At 38.9% G+C, this 22,216-nt stretch overlaps 1 protein-coding gene across 1 annotated transcript in view; it reads left to right on the top strand.

The window, feature by feature from the left end:
• The window catches only part of MCCC1 (methylcrotonyl-CoA carboxylase subunit 1), an 82,345-nt gene extending 61,824 nt beyond the window's left edge, over positions 1–20,521 (top strand). The window contains exons 15-19 of the mRNA XM_004464620.3: positions 8,729–8,778; positions 10,626–10,763; positions 12,126–12,233; positions 13,780–13,851; positions 19,711–20,521. Of these exons, the coding sequence (XP_004464677.2) occupies positions 8,729–8,778; positions 10,626–10,763; positions 12,126–12,233; positions 13,780–13,851; positions 19,711–19,839 (497 nt within the window). The 3' untranslated portion in view covers positions 19,840–20,521. The remainder of the gene's footprint in view (positions 1–8,728; positions 8,779–10,625; positions 10,764–12,125; positions 12,234–13,779; positions 13,852–19,710) is intronic.
• The last annotated feature ends 1,695 nt before the right edge of the window (positions 20,522–22,216 follow it).

The following is a 22,216-nucleotide window of genomic DNA, read 5'->3' as shown; positions in this document are numbered from 1 at the left end:
GTACATTTCGTCAGATGCTTCTGGTAAACTGGCACTTCCTTACTTTCTTAGGCAGCTGGCTTCACTCAGGATTAGTGCACCAAGCTGGACATTCTTTTAACTTTAATAGCTGTGGGAGTGATCAGAACTACAGAGTAAAGTTCTTTACATCTTTGGCTTTAATTGAGTAATTCCTGGTAATTTTTTTGACTGTTTTTATTAGGCTGTTTTTGAAAACTCATTTGGCTAAACTGGGTGAGAGTTTTAAGGTAAGAATAGAGACTTTGGGCCCTCTACCAGTAGTAGGGTGGCTGGGCTGAGAGTCTGAGATACCCTTATCTGCACTTCAAGGATTTCCAGCAATTGAGTCTCTTATTAATTAACTGGCTACCTGTAAGCCACTTGTGGCCCCTGGCTTTAAGCATATCCTTTACTGGTGTGGAGTGACGACTGTGAGAGATTGCCCCCAAGCCAATTTGGTGGCTTTTTTAATTAAAAGGGTCATTGGCTCTACTGATTTCAGGCAAGGTGGCTATTCCTTTATTTTATAGACATGTTTATTAACGACTTAGAGAATGAAGTTTACCCAGACTATGAACATGGTCAGTGTTTTCCTGCGTATGATTTAATAGAAATATCACCATAATCATCAGACATAAATTTAGAATAGGATTTAGGTACAGTGCTTAATACTAATTAATGGACTATTTAATGCATGAGTTTCTCTTTGAGCTGTAATTAATAGATTCAAGTTCCGGGTTTGCAGTACTCTACATGTTATCTCTCCATGGGAGCAGGCCACAATGCCAATTGTATTTAAGTTTTTCTCACAGTACTCTGGTGATCATTGCTCCACTTGGTATGTTTTTCATAGAAGCTACAGCACCGTTGACCCTAGAGAGAAGCTGGGAAAGTAGGTTCCAGTATTCCACTAGCCTGGTGCATAGCACTCTTTGGCACTATCCAACAGTGCCAGTCTGGAGGTAATATCCATTGTACATTTGGCTGTACTGAGTCATCGTTGGCTGCTGCAGGAGTTTGAAACTGCAGCATAGTTTCCATCCACTTCAGGAGCCACAAACAGAGATGTAGTAGATATTTTAGCCAGTAACTCATATAGAGAGGCAAACCTGCAGTGTATTGAAGGCCTGGTTTGAGTGTACAAGAGAGTTTGACAATGCTGAAGTTTATCTTTTGATTTATATATACCTTTTAAACATTTCCAAAGCAATGTGTTACATATTAAATGAACTTTTAGTACTTTTTTACTTTTACACTTTTACCATGAAGATGTTAATTAGCAAGTATTTCACTTTAGCAGTAGAGGAAAAACTACTTTTTCTATTTTTAAAATAAAAACTGAAGATTCCCAGTTGAATTAGGGTAACTTTTCATTACCCCCACTTGAATATGCACATTGAGGTGACTTCCAAACAGGTTTTATTGCTATGAAGTTACCTTTTGCCGTTAACATCAATTTAGGTTTTTAGTTAATGGCTTAGAACTAACCATTTAAATACTTCAGTTTAGAAGATGCTTTTACAAACTCTTTATAATTAACCACAACTACATAGACTGATTAATTTACCTTACATTACAATTAGCAACTGATGGATTTTACTTTATGCATTTAAGAGAGGGCAGATCTACACACTTCTTTAACTTAATTTCGTTAGATATGAACTTAGAATTTTTATCATATTAAAGACTTAATATATATATAATGTTAATTTATTAATTTGGTATTTTAGAAACCAAAGAGATAACACCCAAGCTAAATAAATTGAAACTGTTATAGTTTATACAAAGAATGTTTTTTCCATTTTTTACAGGGGCTAAACCCCTTTTTAATACAAACCGATTCTTAATTCCTTCTGCTTAGAAGAGTTTTAATCTGTTCCACCTATCCCCTCCCTCAGAGTTCTTGCATAGAGAAGGCTCTCAGGGCTGGGTAGGTTAAAGAGCTCAGGAAAATCCTTTTCCCCTTTTCAATAGTTACTTTGTTTAGATTTTTATATGACTTTTTGTCTTTTTTTTTTTTTTTAGCTTAATTTGGGTGCTAGGAAAATACATCACATATAAAACTGCATATTTAATTTTTAACAATTTGAATAGAGCTTTTTAAAGAATTATTTGTTAATTTGATATATCATCCCGATGTATGAAGATATATACTGAGCAAATAGGCAGACATGAAAAGTTTGACATGGAAACAGAACTTACTTAAAACTTTCATTCTTTTACAAAAAAGTTTAACTGTAAAACAACATTTGAAAGATTTTCCAGAAGGCTTTTTCTAATTTGCACTATGACCATGCAGTTTTACACAAGAATTTTGTTTCTTAACTAATGGCTTATAATCATAATGTTCCCAATGCTCTAAAACAATTTTCCTTTGCCTTGGAAGTTTATATTTTACTTTGACTTTTAGCAGACTTTGGATGAGCAACACTATTTACATGTATATTCACTGAGGCTATCAAAGCCTCAGGGGAACTGATTTCTCTCATGAATTGCTACTTTTAGGAACTCGGACAGTCAAGGCAGGTTACTTTTACTTCCCAGTCCTTGGAGGTTAACAAGACTCCAGCGACCGTTGGACTGGGAGAGTGGACGTCTAACTTCGAGGGTCAAGAATTTCACCAGGCAGCAACTCAGTCCACACTTGGAGCCACGAGAGAAAGCAGGGTTACCAATACCAGTAGAACAGGAGACAAGGATGTCTTAAATTTGCTTTCCCTGAGCCATAGGGGCAGAAGTTGTTAAGAAATAACCATAAGCAGAGGCTAGGGGTGGGGCCAGACTTGCAGTAACCATAAACAAAGGCAAACTCGGTTTGTAATTACTATCACAATAGCTGAAGTTTAAGGGCTATGTGAGGCTAGTTATAAAATAACCATAATTAAAGATAAGTTTAAGTTATAATTACCATTACTATAGGGAGCACAAGATAGATTTTGAAGTAGCCATAAACAAAGGTAAATTAGTTTAAGATTACCATTACAACAGCCAAAATCTAGTCTACATCCACTCCACCATAACAATTTGTTATTATTTTTCTGCTGTCTTATATACAAAGGTATTTCTATAATGATTTTAACTCTTAGTTTCTAGAAAGTTTTCACTTAAAATCAATTTGGGCACCTTTATTAACTAAGCAGTTAAAACAATTTTATTAGTAACAACTTTGTGAAGATCCTGTTTTTTCAGCAATTAAATAAATTTCGCTTGTGATTTACACATTAAGTTCACTAACAAAACAAGTATTTACATTTAAAGATTTATTCTTAGGTTACCTTTCATTGTTATTCAATTTTTAACAAGTGAATTCCAAGTCGTGATTTTCTAGGCATGAGCAAACTGTCAAAGTTAAATGCAGATTTTAAAGTCGAACACAGAGTTAAGCACAGATTAAAGCAGAAGAGAAAATTCTATACCTTTAGCATTTCTAGGAACTTTTTTTTCTTTTAATTGATGCGGATGAGCTTTTTTAATTTTGGTTTCTATTCACACCTTTTTAGTCAACTGATCCAGCATCCTAGAATCTTAGTCTAACTTAAGTCTACCATTTTACATAATTTATTATTACCAGCTGGAGGTATGAAAATAGATGTACTGGCATTGAACAAATGGATAAACACGAAAGAGTTACAGCACACAGACAGAAACATAAAGTTCATTAATTTGACTCATAATTTTTACTTCTTTGGTATGGTTGTTTTTAAGTTTTCCATCATTTCACATTTTTTATTTTTATTGCTTTTAAGGTTTTTGGCTGGAGCTAAGGGAACTCAAAGCATTAATTTACCAACTTTCAGTTCCTTTGATCTGCAGGGAGTAAAGCTTTTTTTTTCTCTTTACTCCCGTTTCCAGGTGGTCTCTTTGTTCAATTTTTGGGAAATTGCCATGCCCTCAGACACATAGGCCATGGGGTGGTGGGGCCCATCCCTCCTCAATGCATATCAGGGGGAACTGAGCCACAGCTTGTTAATTATTGCAAATTTAGTGAGGGGGAACCTCTAATAGGACTCTTTACCTACCCTTGTTGTCTTATAAAACAAGCTCAACTGCAATTAAATCTAAAATTTAAAGACCTATCTCTGGCCAAACTTCTCAGTCACTCAATTCATATTCAGACTGAGCTTTATCACAAAAACCAATCCATTTTTCTGTAACCAAGATCTTCCAAATTTAGACCAGTTCTTCAGGATGCATCTCAGTGGGAAACACTGGGATACCAACAAGGGAGTGGGACTTTAACCCATGCAACCTCTCTCACTGCCGCCAAACCTTTAACTTGCAGTTAGCCAGAACCAAACAGCAGGTCAGTATAAACCCCTGACTCAGATGAAGAGCCCCAGAGGGTGCCTTCACTGCCCTTTACCAGATGAGGTTGCCACGGAGCTTCGGATTAGAACTCTATTCTTGCCCCACAGAAGTGTGTTTCTGCGTCTTGCCCACTTTTTTTTTTTTTTTTTTCCCTTTTCAGACCTGGAGAAGACAGCTTCCCCCCAAACTTCCCAGGAGTACTAGGGTCCTCTCTGGAGTTGATCAGGCTCCCTTTCTAATATTTACATTTAGGTGTTTCCTATACTATGCCCCCAGGGGACTTTCTCATCTAGTGAGCAGAATTTTGTTTTGTTTAATTCTCAAGATCTCTTCCAAACCCTTCAGTGTCTCCGGTTTCTTCTGGGAGGGCTCTGGTGGAGTCCACAGCCTCTTTCTGGACTAATGGGGTACAGGGGCGCCCTGGGCTGGGGTTTGCCTGGGCCCTCCTGTCTTCCTCAGAGGCGTCCAAGAGGGGCAACCACTGTTGCCATCTCTGGCCTTTGCAGCGACTCTGAATGAGCCTCCAGAGATGTTGTGGCAGCAGAGAGAAGTCAGTGTTCGCAGTATTGAAAGCCGGGGGGCAAGAATTCTCTCAGAAGGAAGATTTATTACCACTGGCAAGGCCCAGCAGACTTCTGTCCAAAAATCTGAGCTCAGAGCAAGATTTCCATGTCCTTATACAGAGGATTTAGGAGTGGGAGTCAAGCAGTGCTTTTGGCGCAGAACTTTCTTTGTTAGATCAGGTTTCAGTTTCTTAGGGTCTTAGGGTTTGTTTGGACACCAGGTAAGCTTGAATTAACATACCTCCCACATTCCATCTGAATGCAAGCTCGACTACACATTCAGTCTACATCTTTTCTGAATATACAAAGCCTGTAGAGTCTACATCACTTAATTGGCTTTCTGGAAACTAGGCAGACTTGGATACAGAATTAGATAAGTTTGAATACACACACAGGCCAATACTTGCACAGGCCACATGAATATTATGGAGGGATTGCAGCCATAATTGATTGCCCTTCTGTCCTCACCTTTCAGCGTTCAGGGAACCAAAGTGGAGGGCTTTCTGTCTGGAGTTATCCGGGGCTGCCTTTGAGCCCAGGAGTTTCAAATGGGACCTCATGACCAGGCTCTTGGTGGACTTTTCAGCTGTAAGGATTATGACTGTGTTCTCAGCTGCCTTCCCTCCGGGTCTCCTCACAGGGACTCATGGCTGTGTTCAGACCAGCCAGCTGCCTTCTCTGTTTCCTATACTATATCACATAATATATAAATATTTTTCATGCTTTATAAGTTGAACTAAAACTGCTCCAGTGTTGGTACCAAGCAAAAGTGGGTTCTTACCCAGTGCACTTCATTAATGACCAATTCCTTCGACATTGGGCTTTTTAAAGAGAGTTTACTCACTTGGTGCATAACAAAAGAGGACAGTGAGGGCCCCAAAACTGCCTCTCAGAACTGCAGTAATCCTGGTAGTTTTATTATATCCAGGCTTAGCGGTTTATGCTAATACTAATTGGGGCTAGGCTGGCTCAGGTTCCTTCATTAATAATCATTAAGGGGCTGAACAGGATGGGGGAGTAAAAAACAGAGGTGAGTCACAAGGTTATTATAATCACAAAATAATCATTATCAGAGACATAGCCTCTGGGGCTAGGGGGTACAGAAGAGGGTCAACTATAAGATTTTTCTTGGGAAACGGACTTGGCCCAGTGGTTAGGGCGTCCGTCTACCACATGGGAGGTCCACGGTTCAAACCCCGGACCTCCTTGACCCGTGTGGAGCCGGCCCACACGCAGTGCTGATGCACACGAGGTGTTCCCTGCCACGCAGGGGTGTCCCCCGCGTAGGGGAGCCCCACGCGCAAAGAGTGCGCCCCGTAAGGAGAGCCACCCAGCACGAAAGAAAGTGCAGCCTGCCCAGGAATGGCGCCGCTCACACTTCCCGTGCCGCTGACGACAACAGAACAACAGAAGCGGACAAAGAAACAAGACGGCAGCAAATAGACACAGAGAACAGACAACCGGGGGAGGGGGGAAATTAAATAAATCTTAAAAAAAAAAAAAGATTTTTCTTATGGATTTCAGATGGGAGGGTGGAGTGGTTAACATTTCAGTAGAAATATTCATATACAAGAGTAAGGTCCATCTGGAATAATCATCATGATAGCAGGTCTTAATTAGAAATGACCATATATGAAAGTAAGATGTGTCGAATAGTCACCATGGCAGATTTTTAGTTAGAAATGGCCATATACAAAGGGTAAGGTCAATCTAACCCTGGGGTTCTTAACCAGGGGTCCATGGACCCAAAGATTTTGGGGGGGGGGGTGTGAGCTTGAATTGAAAATTCAGAAAAAAATATTATTCTTGTGGGGACACATTGGTGCAAATTTTTGAAAAACTAGATGTGCTGAGTGGCATGGAGAAGAGATAAAAAGATCTCTTGGACCCTGTTTCTTCTGTCAAGGAATTTACCATTTGTCAAAGGAGAAATGTGTATGTTAGAAAGATGGATGAAGAGATAGTGGAGAGTGGGACCATCAATACCAGGCCAAGTATTTTGAGTGTGGTGGGGACATCAGCTGGAGGGGTTGAAACTGGAAGCAGGAAGGCCTGGAAGGACCTCATCAGTCAGCCAGGCCTCAGGCAGGGTAGAGTAATGGGAATAGAAAGGAAGGAGTGCAAAGGATAGGTACTGGGGGAAATTTTGGCACCTGTTTGGTGACTAAGGAATGTGGAAAGCAAAGGAGAAGGATTAGGCAAGAATGACAGGTTTTAAACCTGGATGACTAGGAGAACTGTGGTGCCCAGAATGGAGCTCACCAGTCAGGAGGGGAAACAAGTAGAAGGGGCGATGACTTGTTGGGCCCACCATGTACATTTTAAGGTACCAGTGGAGTGTCCACCTGGGTATGACCACTTGGACTTCTGGGGAAGGAAGGGCAGGGCCAAAAGCAGATTTGAGCTAGAATCATCAAAATGATGGTAGAAGTATCAGAGGTAAATGAAATGACTTGGCCTATGTATTCTACCCCACAATACTTCTGATTTCTACCTCCTAGGATAGTTTTAAACTAATTTTGTATTCACTGGGGATAACATGAGTGATATCTTTCACATTTTATTGAATCATTATATTCTCATACCCATTAAATGGCTCAGAAAATTAAGGCTCAGGGAGTGTGACAGTTTGAAGTTCTTTTATGAATCCCAAAAAGTGAAAGACTATGTTTTGAACTAATCCATTCCTGTAGTTGTGATACCTTTTTGATTGCACTTTATCAGTGAAGCATGACTTAGGTCGAATTTCTGCCCTCTTGCTGGGTCTTATATAAACTAACACACAGGAAAAGGGATTCTGCCATTTTTGATCCTGCCATTTAAGAGAGGACTCAAAAATCAATAGCAGCCAAAACTTAAGCATGAAGCTTCCAAGAGGTTCAACATGGAGCAACTCAAGGCTGAATTGACAAGCCATATGCCTCACAGTCCACAGCTGAACTCAAAAAGAAGGCAGAGCAGCCAAGTTTGAGAGAGGAGGTCCAGAAAAAGACAAGCCCTATGCCTGGTTGTCAACAGCTGAGATCCTGGAGATGGTAGATTTCTGGAAGGGAAGGCTCGGAACTCGGCAGAGATGAGCAGCCATCTTGCTTTGCCACATGGCAGGACCCTAGGATCACCAGGTGATCACTTGGGTGAGAAGGCATCTCTGCTGATGGATTAGTTTGGATGTTTCACAGCCTCAAAACTGTAATCTTTTTTCCTAAGTAAAAAATTCCCACTATAAAAGCCACCCCATTTCTGGTACTTCGCATTGGCAGCCCCGTGGCAAACTAAGCCAAGGAGTTTAAGTGTCTTGGTCAAGATCACAGGGGTGATAGTGTCACCCAAGGCAGATTTGCATCTGAAACCAGAATTTCTTCCCTGCTGCCCCCACTTTTTTTTTTTTTTAGGTAGCAGGGATTAAATCCAGAACCTGTATGTGGGAAGGTGGTGGTCAACTTCTAAGCCATATTGGCTCCCATAAGTTGTTTTTCTTTTCCTTTTGTTTTTGCTTGTTTGTTGCTTTTTGGGGAGGAGGCATCAGGAACCAAACCTGGGACCTCCTGTGTGGGGAGCAGGTACTCAACTGCTTGAGCCACATCTACTCCCCTTTCCCTTTTCTACTAATACACTGCAGCCTTTCCTGTTGAGGGAAAAATATCTAAAATGGTCTGCAACCTTAAAGATCTAAAATTCTACTTTTAAAAAAGAAAAGTTTTAAATTCACCTTGACTGAAATAAAAAAGATTATTGCCAGAGAGCCATTCTCCATGAACAGCTGGTTATCTTGAGGTTGAAAGTGATATTTTTGAAATCTGTTACTGAATAAATATCTTCTATTTTTTTCTTCATTTCCCCCTTTTTTGTATGTGCAGATGTAGCCATAGCTGTAACATATAACCACAATGGATCATACAGCATGCAGGTAAGCCCTGTTGCTTTTGTTCAGAGCTAAATCTGACCTTTCCCATGCTGGGTGGGTCTTTTTTTCCCACCCTCTGGTTTCTCTTAAGCCGTTGACTAGTAGAACTGAAGTTAGGAGTTTGTCTTGTGCTTTTATTTCAGGGAGGAATGAATTATCCCTATACATTTTCTAACTGAATATTTACTCAGTTTGGCTGTGATTCCCTTACAAATAAAAACTTGGCAATAAGTAATAGCTTTGAATCAGACACCTAACAAGCCCCTAAAATACTTGCATATATTTACATCTAAAGCAGCAGTTCTCAAAATTTTTGGTCTTAGGACCTTTACACTTGTTAAACTTATTGATGTCTCTGAAGAGCTTTTGTTTATCAATGAACATTTGCCGTATTAGAAAATTAAGACAATTTTAAAATATAAAACTCCATAAGCATGCATTCCATTAGCCATCAGAGCAATAACATTACATGTTCTATACACTCATGAGACAATATGGGCAAAAGGGGCAAATAACTCTTAATATGGTTATGAAAATAGTTTTGACTCTGTGGACCCCTAGAAAGGATCTTGGAGACCCCAAGAGATATGCACATCACACTTTGAAAAATCTCTGGTCTAAAATTTTGATAACCCTCAATTAACGGAAGTCCACTCTATCAGTAAAATGAACTGGTAAAAAGGTTTTTAAAAATGTGAAAACTTAACCAAATTCCTCTAGTAAAGTACTAATTCAGGAAATAGCATATATCATTTTTTATATGAGCTGAGTTTCCAAATCCTGTAAAATGGGTTTATCAGTGATATACTTTAGACCTCCCAACCCTCTAATACCATTGGCTCTTTCTCTGAGACTCAGAAAATATGGACAGTTACCCCACTGTGTCGTAAGTGAGAGCTGTAATTCAAATTTGATGCCTCTCGTTTGGGGACCCCTTCTATCCCTTGATAAATAGCAAAGTAAATTTCAGATTTTTTCTTATCTACTCATGGAGCTGCATTCACAAATTTAGAATGTGCATCTAACCTTTATGTCCTGAGAAACATTCAGATGGCTGTTGTAATACTTAAAAAGAAGAGTGAAATATTTAACTTAGAATAGGTATGAACCAATGTGTAAATATTCCAGTGTGATCTATTTCACTCTAGTCTACAGAATAATATTTGAAAAGAAAGGCCACAGGACTTAGACACTAATATCATGGGAATTGAAAAGAAAAAAAGAGGGGGTGGGAGAAGATTTAAATCGATTTTTTATGTGTAAGGGAACTTTTTTCTTGAATATATGTGAGAAATTCTTAAAATGGAGGTTTCCATGTCCTTTTGTCAGCTTACTTGACAGGTTAAGTGTGAAAACGCTCCTTTGGCATTCTTTCATTTTTAGAGTGAGAAAATTGTGGACAATCTCCAATAAGTCAGATCTATATGTTGGTGAAATAAATACCATCTAATTATGTGGTTCTGGCTTTTTCAATACTGACTTTGGCACAAGAAAATTAAATTTTGACTTCAGGTACCCAGAAATTAGTACTAGTATGTGATATGCTTGACCAAGTTTTAATAATTTTGCTTTATTTCATTTGTATTTTTACTTCATATTTGTATTCCTAGTCTTTATATTCTTAATCTGTAGCATTTCAGTGCTATGGATATGTCCTTTAACTAGATTTTTTTCTTTCAGTTATCTTATTAAAGTTTCTATCTGGAGTATATCATTTAGGAATCCTAGGAGGAAGGTTTTTGTTTTTTAAGTATTTTACATATTACCTTTTGAAATTACTAATTGTGAAAAATTGATTCTGTTTTATTGACTCTGTGGTGTTAAGTGTCTTATTTTTCTGCTTTTTTCAGATTGAAGATAAAACTTTCCAAGTCCTTGGTACTCTTTATAGTGAAGGAGACTGCACTTACCTGAAATGTTCTGTTAATGGAGTTGCTAGTAAAGCTAAGCTTATTATCCTGGAAAACACTATTTACCTATTTTCCATGGTAATAGTTTCTTTTTTATAAGAGACATTTTGGGGTTTGGGAGAAAATTGCTTGACCAGTGGTGTACTCCACTGAAGGAAATTAGAAGAATCCAGCTTCATATGACCACTGCTGTGCCCATTCTCCCTCACTTTCCCTCTCCACTCTGTTTCTTTGTAACGTTCCTACTTTCCTGATCTCTCCATTTATCCCTTTAGTTCACATGAATTTTCACTGATACACACTTAACATTGCTTTAATTCTTAAACATGTTCTTATACCCTCGTTGTCCGAGAGTATCTCCCTGCTCTGTGGGGCTCTGCTCTCAGAGCTTAGAGGAGGTGACCACAGAGAGAGGGGCCTGTGGATGGGATGTTCCTTGTGGGGAAGGTGGACAGTAGGAAGGGAGACAGGTGAAGTTGGTAGTGCACTCTTGGCAGTCAGATGATAGCTAAGGCAGTCTTTGCATGGGTTTGGTTAGGACCTAGTTTCCTAACCCATTGTTTTCAGTTAGGAGCCTGCTCCCCAGTGAGTCCTTAGCATTCTGTATGGGCAGAAGAAGGAGAATGTATGCAAAATATACTGTGACCTCTTTGGAGTCTTCTCACATTTAGAAACCATCTTACAGATCAGACTGCCTTGTGGTGAGATGCCTTAGGTATTTCAATCATTGAACTACTGTATGTGAAGTCCAGGATAATCCACCTTTACAAGGACTTCCTTTGGGTAGTCTGTTATGCTATAGCAGTATGATGGTAGAGGCAGTTATAGGGGGATGGCAAAGAGCATGGGTTGTGGAATGGAGCTGCTTTGGTTCAAATTCAGGCCCTGCTGCTAATCAGCTTTGTGACCTTGGGCAAGTTAAACCCTCTGTACTTCAGTTCCCCTGTCTGTAAACAGGAATAATAGCAGTACCTACCTCATAGGATTGTTGTGATGATTACCTGGCAGAAGATTTATAAAGGTTAAGACTAATTCCTGGCATAAACAAAGCACTAGATAAATGATAGCTACAGTATTCTTATTGTTATCATGATAGCGAGGATACCACTAATGGTGGCTTCCAGCTGGCTCCCTACACTCCTATACATTTTGACAAACACCTAGAAATTTAGAGTGATACATTTATATTTAAAAACACAGAGGTTCTTGCATGTCCACAGAGCTTGTAGGTAAGCCTGTGGGAGGCATGCTCCTTTACAATGGTAAACTAAAACTGAGAGGGGCTTAATAATTTGTTCAGGGTCACAAAGTTGAATTAGAACCTTAATATTAAAGATAACTAATATTTAACAGTTTGAAAACAATCATTACCTTGAGTATAATAGTAAGAATACAGTGATAAGGTCTTAGTTCCATTGTAAGTTTGTTTTCTACTTTTAGGACAGAAGTATTCAGATTGGCATTCCAGTACCCAAATACTTGTCTTCAGTGAGCTCTGCAGCAAATCAAGGAGGTGCCATAGCTCCTATGACTGGAACTGTTGAAAAGGTAATAAATTACACATGACCTATGTAGAATGAGGCCCAGTAAGACTTAACATATGCCTTGTTGAATTTTTTCATATATATCCTTTTCCATCTTGGAAAGCATCCAATTTGAGAAAACAAGAGGATCTGTTATAGATTCAAGTTCTTTTTTACTATTTTCATTGAAAATACACATTTACCTAATTGATGATAAGACTGCTGTTTTTGAAGATGGGAATGTTCATCAAAATGACAAATAATCCAAGTTGGCTTTTTTTATGATTAAAATGTAACATTCACTCAGCATTATCTACAAGGCCTTGTTTTTTAATGTTAAATTTAACAGCAAACAATTTTATCATGAAATAATGGCATTTTCTTCCCTGTTTATAATTGCATCTGGGTTAAGGTAAAATTTTAAAGACCAGTATTGGTCAAGAACAATCTGATTTTGTGTGGAATGAAGTATATGTTCAGAGTTGAGATTTATGCTGGCATACCTTCAAATGGTGGTAGATAAGTAGCCCCTTTTTATATTCCTCAATACAACGGAGTCCCCTCAAATGCATTTGTTATAAAAATTCAACTTTAAATTCTTGGTACCAAAAAACAAAGAAAAAGAAAATGACTCTTCAAATAGTTTGGGCAATTTTATGCCCACTCACTGTTTCCCTCTGCAAGTGTTTCCCAGAGCCGGTATGAGATAGGAGCCCTGGATCTGCTTTTAGCTCATTGGTGTCAGTTCCCACAGGCCTCTCATAGTGTGGGGGCATCTCTGTGTGAGGCGTTAAGTGTTACGCTTAAAGAGGTATATTTTTCCCATACCTGGGCTCCTGAACCCAAGCCATTGATTTCATCTGGCTCTGCTTTAGCATCTCCCAGCTTTGGGTGATTTACAGGATTTTCAAGGGTGTTTCTGACTTCACAATTTGGGTTCTATACACTAACTTTAGAACCTAGCCCCACTATGTGATGTTTCCAAAAACTCCTTGGCAAACCTGTTTAAGCAGGAAGAAAGTGAGGCCACATGGGATGTATATATTCATTTATATACATAGAAGGGAAATAGAGACATTTTTCTGGAGCTACTAATGAGTTTAATTCTCTCCCTTGAAGATTGTGTACATATTTATTATGCAGGGCCCTGAATAGTTGAAACACTGTCCTAAACAACACAAAAAAAATAGAAAATCTGTCAAGACCTTTACCTCACCTGTGGGTGAAGACCTTTAGCTAGATTAGTTCTTCAAAGTTGGTTGATGTGTTTTGTTGTACATTCATGAAAAACACAAAAGGATTCCAAGATATATGAAACCTATTCATCTGATGACAGCAAAACTAGGTGGTTTTGGAGGTAGAGATGGGGGTACTGAACAGCACTGGGCTATGACAGCAATGCCAGCAATGCCAGACTTAGCTATAGGTGTCCAGTTTGCACATGTACTTTTGACTTTGGCATACAACACAGCCGCATGCACTTGTACCTCTGAGCACATTTACCTACCTGCTCTGTGGCCACGTAAGGATGTATGTGTTTTAAATATTAATGTGTCAATCTAAATTTCTAGGTGTTTGTCAAAGCTGGAGACAAAGTAAAAGCTGGAGATTCTTTAATGGTTCTGATTGCTATGAAAATGGAGGTAAGTAAAGATATGAGTTCAGTTTCCAAGTAAATTTAAGGAGCTATCAGACTTAATTGTTCCTTAGCCTTATTTTATAATATCATTTTAAATATTAAGAATCATAGATTGATAAAGCATTAATGTAAGAAAACAAAACTAAACCATCCTTCTCTTAAATAAATTTTCATTCTAATTTTGTGAAGTTGCTTGTCATTTCTGATTCTGAAATTAATGAAATTACCAGTAGCTTGGAATCAGGCAGTAACCCAACCGAATGTTAATTATTGCTATTGTCTAGAGCTAAATTTAGGATGCCAAGCATCAGTATCAAAGTGAAAACTCATCAAATTAAATTACCTGGTTAAATTTTAGTTGGTTGGAATATATAGACCCATGGTTCTGAGTCCTGGCTTTGTATTACAATTCCTTTGGGGAGCTTTTAAAAATTACTTCCAGGAGTGGGTGTGGTCAAGCTGTTGAGCTTCCGCCTTCCACACGGGAAGTCCCGGGTTCAGTTTCTGGTGCCTCCTGAAGAAACAAAAACAAACAATAAGCAAAACAAATTTAAAAAAACAACTTAGGGAGGCCAATGTAGCTCAGTGGTTGAGCACCAGCTTCCCACATTTGAGGTCCTGGGTTCAATCCTCAGCCCCCAGGACCTTACCAAAAAAAAAAAAAAATTACTTCCCAGACCAGTTGAATTGGAATCTCTGGGAATGAGGCCTAAGGGATCCGTATTTTTAAAAAGCTCCCAGGTAAGATTCTAATTTAAAGCTGGAATTGAGAACTACCTAACTAGACCGGAGCTTCCCATTCGCTGTGCCAGGAATGGGTTACAGGAGGGTCAAGGTATTGCTTCCTGTCAGCCCCCAAGCATGCCATAAAAATGTTATCATTTCCTCTGTGTTGTGACTTTAAAAAAAAAAGGAGAAGCGGACTTGGTCCTGTGGTTAGGGCATCCACCTACCACATGGGAGGTCTGCGGTTCAAACCCCAGGCCTCCTTGACCCGTGTGGAGCTGGCCCATGCGCAGCGCTGATGCACACAAGGAGTGTGCCCTGCCACGCAGGGGGTCCCCTGCATAGGGGAGTCCCACGCACAAGGAGTGCGCCCCATAAGGAGAGCCACCCAGCGCGAAAGAAAAGTGCAGCCTGCCCAGGAATGGCACCACACACACGGAGAGCTTACACAACAAAAAGAAACACAGATTCCCGGTGCCGCTGATAAGGATAGAAGCGGTCACAGAAGAACACGCAGTGAATGGACACAGAGAACAGACAACTGGTGGAGGGGGTAGAAATAAATAAATAAATCTTTTTAAAAAAGAAAAGGAGACAGGGCAAGATGGCAGCCAAGTAAGGAACTCCAGCTCGTCCTACATTGCACTTAGTAACCAGCTAGAGTTATCTGTTTGGTGGGCCCTGGAGACCAGAAGAGCATCCTAGAACATCCTTGGAAGAACGGAAAGAGGAGACTGCACATCTGCAGTGAAGATTCATGAGAGCAGCATTTCACGCTGTGGAGGCCAGTGCCCATCCCACACTGGCAGCTCAAACTACCTTGGGAGCTATTCCCAGATTGGAGTTGGAAGCCCCATTTCCCAAAATCAGGGGAAGAATAAACGGTCGGTCACCAATTTCAGCTACTAATTAATAAATTTGGCTGGCTAAAGGCTAATCTTAAGAACAGGTGAAGTTTGAGCCTGTCCAAATTGGAAAGAGGATTTTAACTGCACCCGCACATGAGGAGAAGCAGGGCTGATTGAAAATCACAGGGAAAGTAGGGACCACATTGTTTCCATCCAGGGCATTGCAGACCTTGCCTCGGCTCCAGCCCTACCTCCAGCAGGGAGAAAGCTGGGGGCTCTGCACCAGCCTCTCCAGAGAACTGCAGGCACTTTTGGCCCACATGAACTGAATTGGTTGGCAAATCTGGCTACATTTCTGCCCACAATAGGGTATGATGGGGGCGGTGTTTCCTCAACCACTCTGGACAACTGCAGGTGCTTTTGGACCATACAGACTAGAGTGATGAACACTACTGTGAATCCATCTCCACCTCCAACAGGGCAAAAGGAACAGTGCTCCCTAACGCTCTCAGGGCAACTGTAGCTGTTTTTAGCCCACTTGACCAGATTGTTGGACACATTTTTTGCTCTGTCCCTGCCCCTGACAGAGTAAGAGGAGGAATAGTTTGCCCTAAGCCTCTCTGGGCACCTGGAGTCACTTTCAGCTTGCACGGACTAAATTGTGGGCACACCAAGGGCTCCATTCCTGCCCCTGGCTGTGGAGGAGGGGGCGGGTGCTTCTTCAGTCTACCTGGGCAACTGCAGTCAGTTTTTACTCACACAACTTAGTTTACTGCCCATACCTGCAGCTCCATCCCTGCCTGGGGCAGGGGAGGAAGAGTGTGAAGCTTTATTAGTCTTTCTGGGCAACTACAGATGGTCTTAGCCTGCATGCCTTGAATTTCTGCACACAGATGGGTTTCCGTCCCTATCCCTGGCAGGAAAGAAAGGTTGGAGAAGTTTCATCAGTTCTAGGGGCAATGCAGGCATCTTCAGCATCCATAGCTTACAGTACCAACTACATTCTTGGCTCCAGTTCCACAACAAGCAAGGGAGAAAGGGTGAGAAACAGATGAAAAAGAGCTGAAAAAAGTTCAGATTGTCTAAACCAAAGCCACTATAAAGTTCCAATTTAAGTTGAATCAAGTATCAAAGAGGGGCTGTAGCACAAGGCCAATTAAATAGAAAGCCCTAAAGAAAGAAACTGCAAGAGAATAAATACATTTAGTAAATCAGATGCCAAACACCAACAAAAAATTATAATCTATACCAAGAAACAGGAAGATATGGCCAATCAAAGGAATAAGCTCAGCCTCCAGATGACATAATGGAATTGACACAACTCATCATAGATGTTCCAACAAATCTCCTTAATAAATCACTGAGATGACTGAAGAGGTTAAGGACATCAAGAAGACACTGGGTGAGCACAAAACAATTTGAGGGCATTCATAGAAAAATGGCAGAACTTAAGGGAATGAAAGGCATAGTAAATGAAATTTAAAATACACCAGAGGGGAGCAAATGTAGCTGAGTGGTTGAGTGCCTGCTTCCCATGTACAAGGTTCTAAGTTTGATCCCAAGTACCTCCTAAATATATAATATACACTGGAGGCATGGAACAGCAGATTTCAAGAGGCAGAAGAAAAGATCAGTGACCTTGAAGACCCGTCCTCTAAAAGTGAATGTAAGAAAGAATAGATAAAGAAAAGAATTGAAAAAATTGAGCAAGATCTCAGGGAACCAAGAACTTAAGGGACTTGTATTCAGAATACTACAATGCATTGCTAAAAGAAATCAAAGAAGACCTAAATAAATGGAAGAACATTCCATGTTCATGGATAGGAAGACAATATTTTTAAGACATCAATTCTATCCAAACTGATATACAGATTCAATGCAATCCTAAAAAAAATTCCAAAGCCTTTTTTAAAGAAATGGAAAACCCAATTATGAAATTTATTTGGAAGGGTAAGAGGCCCCGAATACCCAGAAACCTTGAAAAGAAAGAATGAAGTTGAAGACTCTCACTTCTGGACTTTAAATCATATTACCTAGGAATAGTGGTAAAAAACAGCAAGGTACTGACATAAAGATAGACATATAGACTAATGAAACTGAATTAATGGTTCAGAAACAGACCCTCACCTCTATAGTCAACTTATTTTTGACAAGGCTTTCAAACCCACCCTGCTGGGGCAGAACAGTATTTAACAAATGCTGCTGGAGAATTGGATATGCTATTTAAAAGAAAGAAAGAGGATCCCTACCTTACACCTTATACAAAATTTAACACAAAATTGATCAAACCATAAAACTCCTAGAAGAAAATGTAAGAAAATATCTTAATGACCTGGTGGTAGGTGGTGATTTCTTAAACCTTATCCTGGAAGCATGAGCAACAAAAGGAAAAAATGGATAAATGGGACCTCCTCAAACATAAACACTTTTGTGCTTATGCTTCAAAGGACTTTGTCAAAAACGTGAAAAGGCAGCCTACTCAATGGAAGAAAATATTTGGAAAGCACATATCTGATAAGGATTTGATTTCCATGCTACATAAAGGGATCATACAACACAACAATAAAAGTGTAAGCAATCCAAGTGAAAAAAGGGCAAAAGTCTTAAGTAGACATTTCTCCAAAGAGGAAATACAAATCACCAAAAAGCACATGAAGAAATGTCCAATATCACTAGCTATTAGGGAAAATGCAAATCGAAACTACGATGAGATATCTCACACCTCATAGAATGATTATTATTTGAAAAACAGAAAACATCACCTCTCACTTCTGGAGAGGATGTGGAAAAATAGGACCTCTGCTTCATTGTTGGTGGGAATGTAAAATGGTGCAGTCTCTGAGGAAGACAGTTTGGCAGTTCCTCAGGAAGCTAAATATAGAACTGCCATAGGATTCAGCAACCCCTCTTACTAGAAATACATTCAGAAGAACTGAAAACAGAGACACAAACAGACATTTGCACACTGACGTTCATAGTGGAATTATTCACAATTGCCAAAAGATGAAAACAACCCACGTGTTAATCAACCAATGAATGGATAAACAAAATGTGGTATAAACATATGGTAGAATACTGTGCTGCTGTAAGCAGAAATAAAATTGGGATGTATATAATAACTTGGATGAAAGTTGAGGACATTATGCTAAGTGAAATAAGCCAGACTCAAAAGGACAAATGTTACGTGGTCTCACTAATGAGAACTAAGTATGAAGAATAAACACATGGAGTTAAAACCTAAAATATAGGTTACTAGGACATCAGAAGAGAATTGAAGAAGGTGTACTGCTGCCTAGTGTATGTAGAATTTTCAATTAGCTTGACTGTAAAATGTGGAAATGGATAGAGTTGATGGTAGCCCATTATAGTGAATATAAGTAACACGGCTAGTTTATAAATGGGATTGTGGCTAAAAGGAGTAGTTTCGAGGTGTAAATGTCAACTGAAGAAAAGGTAGAAAATAATCTAGGGATTGAGTACCATGGTGAACCTGGAGGAGGGGGAGGATTGTGGTTACTAATAAATACAAGAATGTTCATCTATGAGCTAGAACAAATGTATGTCACTGTTAGTGGTGGTAAGAATATAATGATGCATGGGAAAAATACAATGAATGTAACTTATGGACTGTAGTTAACAGCAATATTGTAATATACTTGCATCACTGTCAACAAAGGTACTACAGAGGTACTAAGGGTCAGTCATTGGGGGTATGGGATTTTTTCTTTTGAACTAAGGAAAATGTTCAAAGGTTTACTGGGGTGATGACAGCACAAATCTGTGATGAAAGCGAAAGCCAGTAAGTGCACTTTGGATAAAACGCACAAGGCATGGGACTGTATAACACAATGAACCATGTGGTGGAAGATGGACTGTGACTAACAGTACAAATACGGAGTATTCTCTCATGAACTATAATAAATGTACAACTATAATGCATAGTGTTAATAATAGGAGGCATATGGAAAATATATACAAAGTTTATGCTATGGACCATACTCAGTGGTAATAGTCTGATCATGTTCTTTCATTATCTGTATCAAATGTTCCACAACAGTGTTTGTTGTTGGTGGAGAGGTGATATATGGGAATTCTGCATATTATGCATGATTGTTTCATAAGCTTACAGCTTCTCTAAAAAACAAAATGGTTGGGAGGCACTGCTAGACTATAAAACGTTCAAACAGTTGGCTACTTTTTCCACTTTTCACCTATTTTTTTTAACATGGTATGCACTCAGTCCTCCTTAATATTGTAACCAGTGTTTGTCATGTCTTGTGTCTCTGCAGCATACCATAAAGGCTCCAAAGGATGGCAAGATAAAGAAAGTCTTCTACAAAGAAGGTTCTCAGGCCAACAGACATGCTCCTTTAGTCGAGTTTGAGGAGGAAGAATCTGACAAAAGGGAATCAGATTAAAATCCATCAAAGAAATAGCCAGTTAAACCAGAAAGAGAAAGTGTCTTCCTGCTTTTCTCTGGGTCTGATCAACAGCAGTTTTACTAAATGATTGTATGATTGACCTAAAACCCTTTCATATTTGAGAACCATGCACTTGGGCCACAAATCTATAAGAAATTATCTCAAAATAGTTCATATTCACACCAATGTTCATAGATAAGGCATTATTCACAATTTGTAAAAGATGGAAACAACCCAAGTGTCCATTAACTAATGAATGGATAAATGAAATGTGGTGTATACATATGATGGAATACTATGCTGCTGTAAGAAGAAATGAAATTGGGACACATATGATAATATGGATGAACCTTTAAGACATTATACTATGTGAAATAAGCCAGACACAAAAGGACAAATATTGTAAAGTCTCACTAATATGAACTAAATACTAATAATGAACACATGAAATTAAAACCTAGGCTATAGGTTACTAGGAGTTAGGATGAGGACTGAGAAGGGGTACTAATGCTTAATGTATGTAGAATTTTCAATTATCTTGACTGTAAAAGTGTGAAAATGGATAAAGTTGATGGTAGCACATTATAGTGAGTATAACTAATATGACTGGTGATATATGGGAATTCTGCACATTATCCATGATTGTAAGCTCACAACTTCTCTAATAAAAAAATAAAAATTTTAAAAAATATTTCATATTAGTAAGATTATGTATAAATTGTACACCTAAAAATGGCTTCCCTGGTACATTTTATGTTATATATATATATATATATATATGTTACCACAATAAAATTTAAAAAGGAAAAAAATTTTAAGTCGAAGTATACTTTTTATTGTAAGTTAATGTGGATTGTTTCTGCTTCAGATTTTCTATGTATGACCCAATAATTCCACTCTTGGATATATATCTCAAAGAATCGAAAGTAGGGACTCAGCTACTTGTGAACATGGTTTATAGCAGCTTTATTCACAATAGCCAAAAAGTGTCCTTCAGTGTGTGAATGTATAGACAAATGTGGTTTCTCCAAACAATAGAATACTATCTATCTATGAAAAGAAATGAAATTCTGATTGATGCTACAACTATATGAATCTTGAAATCATTTTGCTAAGTGAAATAAGCTAGTCTCAAAAAGACAAATTTTGTATAAAATTCCATTTATATGCATTATCTCGAACAAGCAAATTCACAGAGACAAAGTAGATTGGAGGTTACCAGGGAGGAGGAGAATGGGAGTTATTGCTTAAAGGGCAAAGAGTTTCTGGGGTGATGGTAGCACAACATTGTAAAAATAATGCCACTGAACTGCACACTTAAAAATGGTTAGAATGGCAAATTTTATACCACATATATATGTTACCACTATAAAAAAAAGTTAAAGAGAAAAGATTAAATCCAAAATCAATTTCCTGACTACTAAGGAAGCAATTCTATTGCCAAGACAGTGTTGAGAAAATTTCTGGATACTATATTGGAAACGGTGAGTTCTCAAATAAATCTGATTACACAGCTTAGTTAGAATGCCCATTTTCTCAACAGGCAACTTGAAGCCCAATATTCTCCTAAAATGTGGATGGGGGTGAAGACTGCTATCATGTGACTGGTACAGAAAATAGGTATTTGAAGGAGCTAGAGTAAGTGACAGTTCTGTGGGCAGCTGTGATCAGGATAGAATTCAGAGAGAACCCAGGGCTGGGAGTAATAGACTAGAAATGAGGAGGGAACTCAAGTTGTAAGCAGGGCTTCACCATTGAAACTGAGGAAGGTGGTGTGTTCGTGGAGCAGATCTACTCAACTGGAGTGGGAGGTTCTTGGGGGTGCTATGAGAGAAAAGTATGGAATTTGGGTTGGGGACCAGATTATAGCTGGCAATGAATGCCATTTTTTAATTTGTCTTACAAGGCATGGTTACATTGCTTTTTTTGGTTTGTTTTTTAGCAGGGAAAACTGATAATTTGGGGAAAATTACTTTGCTTTTAAAATCCTTTTGAAGAACTTTAACATTATTTCACAAGGTTAAACATTCATATATCCTATAACTTAACATTCTGCTCCTGGAAATGCAGAAGTGCCCATGTATACCAGAAATGTTCCAGCCTGTATTCCCCATGGTAGGAAAACATTGGAAGCAATCAGACTTGGTTGGCTGAAGGAGTATATAAGGATGGTATGGACCCACAGTGGAAGACTATGTAGAAACAAAATAGACTAAAAGTATCAACAGGTATGAATCTTAGAATCATAATTGTGAGTGAAATAAGCATGTCCCAGAACTTCCTGCGGTATGGTTCTACCTTCACAGACCTCCACAATCCGTAAACTCAGCAATATATTGTTAATGCACATATCTATTTCTGATAAACCTTTATT

This window comes from Dasypus novemcinctus, chromosome 4 (genome assembly GCF_030445035.2).
Source record: "Dasypus novemcinctus isolate mDasNov1 chromosome 4, mDasNov1.1.hap2, whole genome shotgun sequence".
Taxonomy (NCBI): Eukaryota; Metazoa; Chordata; class Mammalia; order Cingulata; family Dasypodidae; genus Dasypus; species Dasypus novemcinctus.
This window is presented reverse-complemented; position numbering and strand designations above follow the sequence as displayed.